The 8003-nt window shown below is 49.6% G+C and overlaps 1 protein-coding gene across 3 annotated transcripts in view; it reads left to right on the top strand.

Annotated features, from left to right (window-relative positions):
* The first annotated feature begins 678 nt into the window (after positions 1-678).
* INTS1 (integrator complex subunit 1) overlaps positions 679-8003 on the top strand; it is a 28047-nt gene continuing 20722 nt past the window's right edge. For 2 of the 3 annotated variants that reach the window (XM_014252412.2, XM_088064009.1), the window contains exons 1-14: positions 680-818; positions 933-1223; positions 1782-1978; positions 2190-2327; positions 2928-3087; positions 3417-3522; positions 3794-3980; positions 4110-4255; positions 4558-4699; positions 5027-5203; positions 5454-5562; positions 6188-6308; positions 6949-7026; positions 7547-7704. In XM_014252412.2, coding sequence (XP_014107887.2) covers positions 761-818; positions 933-1223; positions 1782-1978; positions 2190-2327; positions 2928-3087; positions 3417-3522; positions 3794-3980; positions 4110-4255; positions 4558-4699; positions 5027-5203; positions 5454-5562; positions 6188-6308; positions 6949-7026; positions 7547-7704 — 2068 coding nt within the window. In that variant the 5' untranslated portion in view covers positions 680-760. Of the gene's footprint in view, positions 819-932; positions 1224-1781; positions 1979-2189; positions 2328-2927; positions 3088-3416; positions 3523-3793; positions 3981-4109; positions 4256-4557; positions 4700-5026; positions 5204-5453; positions 5563-6187; positions 6309-6948; positions 7027-7546; positions 7705-8003 lie in introns of all 3 variants that reach the window. The other variant, XM_088064010.1, reaches the window with a different exon arrangement.

Below are 8003 nucleotides of genomic sequence, written 5' to 3'. Positions count from 1 at the left end.
GGCAACCAGCTGCTGTGGAGCCCCCAGTTTTAGTCATTGACCTTGGTTCTCCTGACTCCATCACCCTGATTTCAGCTGCTCAATTTTAGCCCAAATCCAACACCCCCAATTCCAACCTTCCAATTTCAGTCACTACTTTCAGCTCCCCAACTTCAGCTCTGACTCCAGCATCCATTCCCAGCTCCCTAATTCCCCTCTTTGATCCCAGATCCCCCAGTCACAGAATCATTTTGGCTAGAAAAGACCTCCAAGATCAAGTAATCACTTTTTCAAATACACCATGACACTGAGTGCCACATCCAGTCATATCTTGAACACCTCCAGGGACCACCATCAACCACCCTGGGCTGCCCATTACAATATGTAATACCCTTTTCCGTGAGGAAATTCCTCCTGACGTCTGATTTAACATCCCCTGGTGCTGCTTGAGACCATGTCCTCTTGTCCTGCTGCTAGTTTCCTGGGAGAAGAGACGGGTGAAACCTCCAAGAACCCCCTTTCTCGAGATGTTGACATACCCCGCACCTCGCAGCAATCCCGCTCTGACCTCCCCCGCGCCCCCGATCCCCGGGGCTGCAGTTCCGCCTCCCGCCCGCCAGACGGCGCTGCCCGGCGGGCCGGGCCGGGGGTGCCGCTGTGGCGGCGGTTCCGCTTCCGTGTGGCCGCGGCCGTCGGTCGGTCCCTGCTGTCCGTGCCCGGTGTCTGTCCGTCGGTGCCCAGTGTCGCTCGGTCCGTCCCTGGGCCGGTGCTCGGCGGCGCCATGAACCGGCCGAAGGCGGCGGCCGTGCGGCGGCCCAGCGCCGTGCCCAAGCCCTCCGGTGAGTCCCGCGGGGCCGGCCGGGCGGGGGGCTGCGGCCGCTGTCTCTCACTGTCTCTCACTGTCTCTCACCGTCTCTCACCGTCGCTCACTGTCGCTGTGTCTCCCCTCGCAGCCCACCCGCCGCCCGGAGACTTCATCGCGCTGGGCTCCAAGGGGCAGAGCGGCGAGGGCAAGGCCGCCGTCACGCTGCTGAAGCCGGCACCGCCCGGGCTGCCCTCGGAGCGCAAGCGGGACTCGGCCGCCGCCTTGGCGGGCCCGGCGGGGCTGCCCGGGCTGGCCAAGCGCCCCAAGCTCTCCTCCACGCCGCCCCTCAGCGCCCTGGGACGCCTGGCAGAGGCGGCAGTGGCGGAGAAGAGAGCCATCTCGCCCTCCATCAAGGAGCCGTCTGTCATCCCCATCGAAGGTGAGGCCTCGCTGCGCTCCTGCCGCCACACGAAAGCCTCGGGATAACTTTTTTCTCTGGAGTCTCATCCCAGGAGTCTTTCTTGAAGCCCACACAGTAATTATGTGCTGTCCTCGAGGGTTTCCATCCCTGGGTACAGAGCTGAAGTAAAGGTTTTCTCTTTCGTTGGCATTGGATTCTGTTCATTCTGTCTGACAGCTGTTTAGTAGCCCTATGTGAAATACTCCCTTGAGGAAATCTCAAAGTCTGGATTGTGGTATTTTATTCACATAGTTCTTTAGCAAACTCTGGGTCTGAATGTTGCCTTTTGAATTGTCATTCAGTTTCTGATGTTGGATACATTTGTAGAGGAGTGTACTAACATGGCAAAACAGTGAAGGGGCACTGTCAGTTTCGAAACAGAGCTTGTAATGGCAATTCAGTAGGGGAAAAGCTGTCACAGGGGCTAAAAGTGAGCTGGTTTGTTCTTTGCTGTCCCTTGTGATTGGTCCTGAAGCACCTCAGGGTGGTTATTTGGTAAGAGGGTAAATGCTGATGCCTGTGTGTTGGTGGTTGTAGTCATCCCCACAGTGCTGTTGGATGAGATTGAGGCAGCAGAGGCAGAAGGCAACGATGACCGCATTGAGGGGGTGCTGTGTGGAGCTGTGAAGCAGCTGAAGATGAACAGAGCCAAACCTGACACCACTCTGTACCTGAGCCTTATGTACCTGGCAAAAATCAAACCAAACATATTTGCCACCGAAGGAGTTATCGAGGTGAGGAATTGTCAAGTTACTGACAGATCATTCTTGTCAAATTGTGAGCAGAGTTGCTCTTTCTCCCCTGCCAGAGTGTGATCTGCATGCCTTTGTAAATACCAGAACTCTGTGGCAAGCTGCTGCAATTTGTATTTCTCTTTCTGCAGCTTCTCTGTGTGCTTTCCCAATAGATGACTTGTTTATTATTTTTTTGTGGATGTTATTCCAGGCACTGTGCAGCCTACTCCAAAGAGATGCCTCCATCAATTTCAAAGCCAAAGGGAATAGTCTTGTGTCTGTCTTGGCATGCAACCTTCTCATGGCAGCTTATGAAGAGGATGAGAACTGGCCAGAGATCTTTGTCAAGGTTGGTGAACTGAGGGGGCTTCTGCTGGACTGAGGCAGTAGTGGGCAGACTGGGCTGGGAAATGTGGATGTGTTGGAGTAGGAGAGCAGCATAAGATTTATTACAGCTGTAGGGAAGGGGAGGACTAGTGTCCTCTTGCCCACTGTGGGAATGCAGCTGGAGGAGACAGAAATTGGAGTCTGGGCCCATCCTTTTAAAGAAAAATCTCCATGGGTTTCTGGAATGTAGCCTCCATTGCCTTTTGTTGCCTTATCTCTGCTCTTTTCTGAGATGTCTTTGAGAGTCTGTATTGATGTAAGTGTTGCAGAGACTCCTCGCTTTCTATTTGGTATGTAGGGATTAAAGCAGTCCATTAACTTAAAAAGGCTGAGCTGACCAGCTTCTATATTTTGATGGTAGAAGTTGTTGTAAAGCGTTTTTTGAGAAGGTTCCCGGTAGAGCTTGGAATGTGATGGTGTGTATTTTTGCTCTTGTATGATCTGGTTTTCATCCATGCACTGGTTATGCTAGTTTCTTACTCTGTATTTTGGAAATCCATAAAAGACTCACAAATACTCCTTTGATTAACCCCATGAAAATAGATTATGCTCCCTGTTGCAGGTGTACATTGAGGACTCCCTTGGGGAACGCATCTGGGTGGACAGCCCTCACTGCAAGACATTTGTGGATAACATCCAGACAGCTTTTAACACAAAGATGCCTCCTAAGACCATGCTCTTGCATGGAGAAGTTGGACGTAGTGGAGGGGACCTTAGTGCTGGTAAGATGTTTGGGAACCAGGAACAAAGGTTTAGGGAGAGGATGGAGCCTGCACTGTTAATTGACTTGTGATAATAGTTTGGTACTGGATGGAGTCACATAGGCCAGGCTTTGAGTATCAGGCATTGTTTTTCTTCTTTCTGAGGCTCTTTCATGTCCAGGGGATATTTGAGGGTAGTGAAAAATGGGCCTGTATGGGATGCGGTGTGAGAGGCTTTAGTTGTGCTGAAAGGGATCCCTGAAAGAAACGGAGCAAACCAGAGCACAAGTGATTGATCTGTAGAGAGAGGAATTGTCTAATGCAGTGTACTGTGTCCTGGTGTCTCTTAGGGAGTAGCCCACACCCTTCCATGACAGAGGAGGAGGACAGCCAGAGTGAGCTGCTGATTGCAGAGGAGAAAATGAGCCCAGAGCAGGCGGGCCAGCTCATGCCCAGGTACAGTGCCTCTTCCTCTCTTTACACAGCTGTGTGGCAGATGTGTCAGTAGATGTGTCTGTGCTCACCTACCCTGTAGAGCTGTGGCATGAAGCTCCTTCTCTGTGCTCCTGTGGCACCTGCTGGGGGATGTTGAACGTCAGATAAAACTGGTTCCAGAAGGAAAGAGTGGATTTTCTTGGTTTTCAAGTCATACCACAAACAAGAAAGAGTGCTTATCTCTGGACTGGCTTTTGTGGAAATGAGTAAAGTTCAAATTTGTGTGGCCCAGGTATGAAGACCTTGCAGAGAGTGTGGAGGAATATGTCCTAGACATGCTTCGGGACCAGCTGAACCGGCGCCAGCCCATGGACAATGTCTCCAGGAACCTCCTCCGGCTGCTGACAGCCACCTGTGGCTACAAAGAGGTGCGTCAGATGGCTGTGCAGAGGCTGGAGATGTGGCTGCAGAATCCAAAGGTAAGGAGAGAAGCTGTTGAAGCACAACCCTGGTCTGGAATCCAGCCAGGACAGCTGCATACTGTAAGCCAGTTACGTTTCTGGTCTGTAATGGCGAGTGGCTGGAGTCTTTCTGCTCTTTTTCTGCAGCTGACCAAACCAGCTCAGGACTTGCTGATGTCAGTCTGTATGAACTGTAACACCCACAGCTCAGAGGACATGGAAGTTATCTCCAACCTGATCAAAATTCGTCTCAAGCCGAAAGTCCTTCTCAACCACTACATGCTGTGTGTCAGGTGAGTGACTGGGTCTGTGACAGGAAGAGAAAGCACTGTGGGAGACGTGCCCAGGGACTTGACAATCTCAATGTCTCTGCACAGTGGTTTTAAACACCACCTTGGGGCATGGAGTGTCTTGTGTTCATTTAAATAAATTTCATTGTCCTAGAAATCTTCCAGTAGTCCTTTGATACTGTCCTACGATATGTGCTGTTCCATTCTTTTCACTTTTGTGTGCCAAATACTTCAAGGGGAAATGAAAAGAACGTGTCCAGCTGCCATGAAATGTCAGTTCAGGTATCCCTGGTCTTCCCTTGCAGAGAGCTGCTGAATGCACACAGGGATAACCTGGGAACCACCATTAAGTTTGTGATTTTCAATGAACTATCAAATGCAAGAAATCCCAACAACATGCAGATCCTGTATACTGTGCTTCAGCACAGCTCAGAGCAAGCTCCCAAGGTAGGTGCTGGATGACTGACAGTAACCCCAGAACCCCACCTGGCAGATTGTTTTGAGGCTCAGATGAATCTTTTCACAGACAGCTGTTTGATCTGTATCATGCTATTTTGAAATTACATAATTATTCTTGATAGGAATAAACATAAGTGTGCATTTTCTAGCTCCCACATTCTGGGTGATAATGCAGTTTCACGAGAGAAACATTATTGCAGCTCCCCAGGGGTCTGAAGGACTGGATACCTCCAGCATGGTTTCTTTGTGTCTCTTCATTTTGTGGATGCAGAGCCATTACAGTGCACTGAAAGTTTTCTCTCTGTGTGGCCCCAGTACCTGGCAATGGTGTTCCAGGACCTGTTGACCACCAAGGACGATTACCTGCGAGCTTCACGGGCTCTGCTGAGAGAGATCATCAAACAGACAAAACACGAGATCAACTTCCAGGCCTTCTGTCTGGGTCTCATGCAGGAACGGAAGGAGGCCCTGTATGCAGAGATGGAATTCAAGGTACCATTTTTGACCCTTGTGCTGCTGGATGTGTCAGTGACACACTGAGCTCTTCTGTGTCTGCTTTCCTGGCCACTCTTTCTTTTGCTGTTTGGTGTCTGAGTGAGTCACTATTTGTGTGTCTCATAGCAGCACTCCCATATCTTATTTCCACACATCCATGTTCATAATTTTTGATGACAAAACACTTCCAGAAGGCAGCTCTGGGTGTTGCTATTCAACTCTTTTTTTTTTTTTTTTCTATTTTAAGGAGCGGTTTGTCATCCACATAACTGACCTGCTAGCTGTCTCCATGATGCTTGGTATCACAGCCCAGGTGAAGGAGGCAGGAATTGCTTGGGACAAAGGAGAGAAAAAGAGTAAGCAGAAGAACCTGGTTTCTCTCTGAGGATGGGCATGTTGGTAGATATCTGTCCCTGATGCTGGGAGAACACCAGCTAGGGTTGGGAGCCTGCTGTCATCCTGGGACTGACAGATCAAGGAAATGTGGCATGTTCATGGCCAGGTGCTTCTTGTATCTCTGGAAGCAGTGGCTGAGAGACTGGGGAAAGGGAGCTTTGGGTGGAGGGGCCTCAGACCTGAAGGGGTAGCTGTAAGGATTAAGGGGCTGGGAGGACAGGCCTTTGGTGTGGCACTGACATCACTGCCCACATGCCTGCTCATAAAACTAATCCATCTGTGCCTTGTGCCATATGTTGGGGGTTTTACTGCATCATGTCTCAGAAAGTAAAGAACATGTGCTGTCAGAGCTGGGGGGATCAAGTCTTTCTCATATACTCCTCTGGTTCCCCTTCTCTAGTGGAAGATATCCCTGCCTGTGGTGCAGGAATTGGAACAAGATTATGTTTAAGGTTCCTTCCAACCCAAACCATTCTGTGATTCTATGATTTACTGCTGATGCCTCAGAATCCTGGTTACTGTCTTGAAACCACCACTTTTCTGATGGGGCTCATGTGTGTATTTTGTGACCTGACTGTTTTTCAGACCTGGAAGTGCTGCGCTCTTTCCAGAACCAAATTGCTGCTATCCAACGTGATGCTGTCTGGTGGCTGCACACAGTTGTTCCATCTATCAGCAAACTAGCTCCAAAGGACTATGTGCACTGGTGAGATTCAGCCTGGTCACATCTGTCATGTCTGTGCATAACCTGTCCCTTCCCCAACACTATGATATATTATGAAAAACCAGGTATACACCGGGGTTTGGTTAGATTTCCCTCCCATTTTCAGATAGGGAGCAGAAACAGTTTTAGCAGGGCTTAGGCTGGGACTGTCTCCCTCTCTGAAATTCCTTCAGGTGCATTCTCATACCAGAAACATATGATAATGGAAAAAATTTCTGAATTATATTATTTGGGTCCACTCAGTAGGAGATTTTTAGCTATTTGACCAAACAGATTCCCTGTGGACTCCTTGTTGTTTTTTGAGATCCTTTTTAGGGCTTTATGACTGAGGGCTCCACAGATAGTTCTGTCTTCTGGAGTACAGATGGTATCCTGGGTCTTGACACAAGGCATTACTGAGGCAGTTCAAGCTAGAATTAATAGTAAGCAAGATAAATTACTGAAAGTATAAAAGCCCACAACCCATATTGTATAGTCCTCTCTGTTCTGAATCATGTTGTTTTCTGAGTGGGCTCCTTCATGTGTAGGATGGGAAGATGTAGCAGGATTTGGGGGAGACTGGACTTTTGTATGGGTTCTTAAGCCTCACAGATGGTGGTTACTGTCCTCTTTATCTCTACAGCCTCCACAAGGTGCTCTTCACAGAACAGCCAGAAACCTACTACAAATGGGACAACTGGCCCCCTGAGAGTGACCGCAAGTGAGTGTGTGCCCCTCCCACGGGAGGTGCAGGAGGGGAGCTGCTCTAGCTGGAGGCAGAGGAATGGGTTTTCTGGTGATCCTTATATAGCTCTGTGTTGGGAAGGCTTGGAACTGTGCTCAGATTTTCTTCATCTGTTACACTGCCATAAAATTGGGGGGTGTTGTTCCACTCTCCATCTGTTCCTCTTCCTCCTTCATTGCTGTTCCCTGTGCCAAGCTGTTCTGTATCTTGATGCTGGAGTTGTATGGAGGGCAGCCCGGCTGTGCGTGGGTAACTGGGGTAACTTAGGGAGCTCAGACTCAAAGAGGCTGAAGCTTAGAGGTACAAGGCAATGCAAGTGATACTCAGATAATAATTTGTTTCAAATAGTTGCATTTGAAGCTGGAGATGAGGGATGGTGGTGTAAAAAGCTGTGGTGTATCTTCTGCTCAGATGAGTTGTAGGGTCTGTGGAGGGTTCCAGGAGCCCTCACACTGCTCTCCAAAGAAGTGTGATTGATGTCTTGTGTCTCCTGCAGCTTCTTCCTTCGCCTGTGCTCCGAGGTGCCCATCCTGGAGGACACCCTGATGCGCATCCTTGTGATCGGATTGTCGCGGGACCTGCCCCTGGGCCCCGCCGATGCCATGGAGCTCGCCGACCACTTGGTGAAGAGGGCTGCAGCTGTGCAAGCAGATGGTGAGGCTGCACAGAGCTCCCACCAGCAAGTGCTTGCTTCTGTCTCCACGTCCTCCTATTGCCACCCAGGGCTGAGACAGCTCCTACCACCTACCAAAGAGCCTTTGCATCACTTAAAGCATATTTTAGTCGTGATGGCTAAGCATTTGGCTCAAAGCCAGACATGTATTGCTGTTGCTTTCTCACTAGAGAAGCTTCTTATTTTCTCTTACTGTTTCTCTCTGTTACTAATTTTGTATCATGGAGTGTTTGGGAAATTATTGGCTGTGTGGAGAATGAAGGGCTGTGAACAACCACTC

The sequence above is a fragment of the Pseudopodoces humilis genome, chromosome 18 (assembly GCF_049639895.1).
Source record: "Pseudopodoces humilis isolate 2021_Gansu_Grassland_sample_001 chromosome 18, ASM4963989v1, whole genome shotgun sequence".
Taxonomy (NCBI): Eukaryota; Metazoa; Chordata; class Aves; order Passeriformes; family Paridae; genus Pseudopodoces; species Pseudopodoces humilis.
The sequence above is the reverse complement of the archived record's forward strand: the minus strand, read 5'-3'. Positions and strand labels throughout refer to the sequence as shown.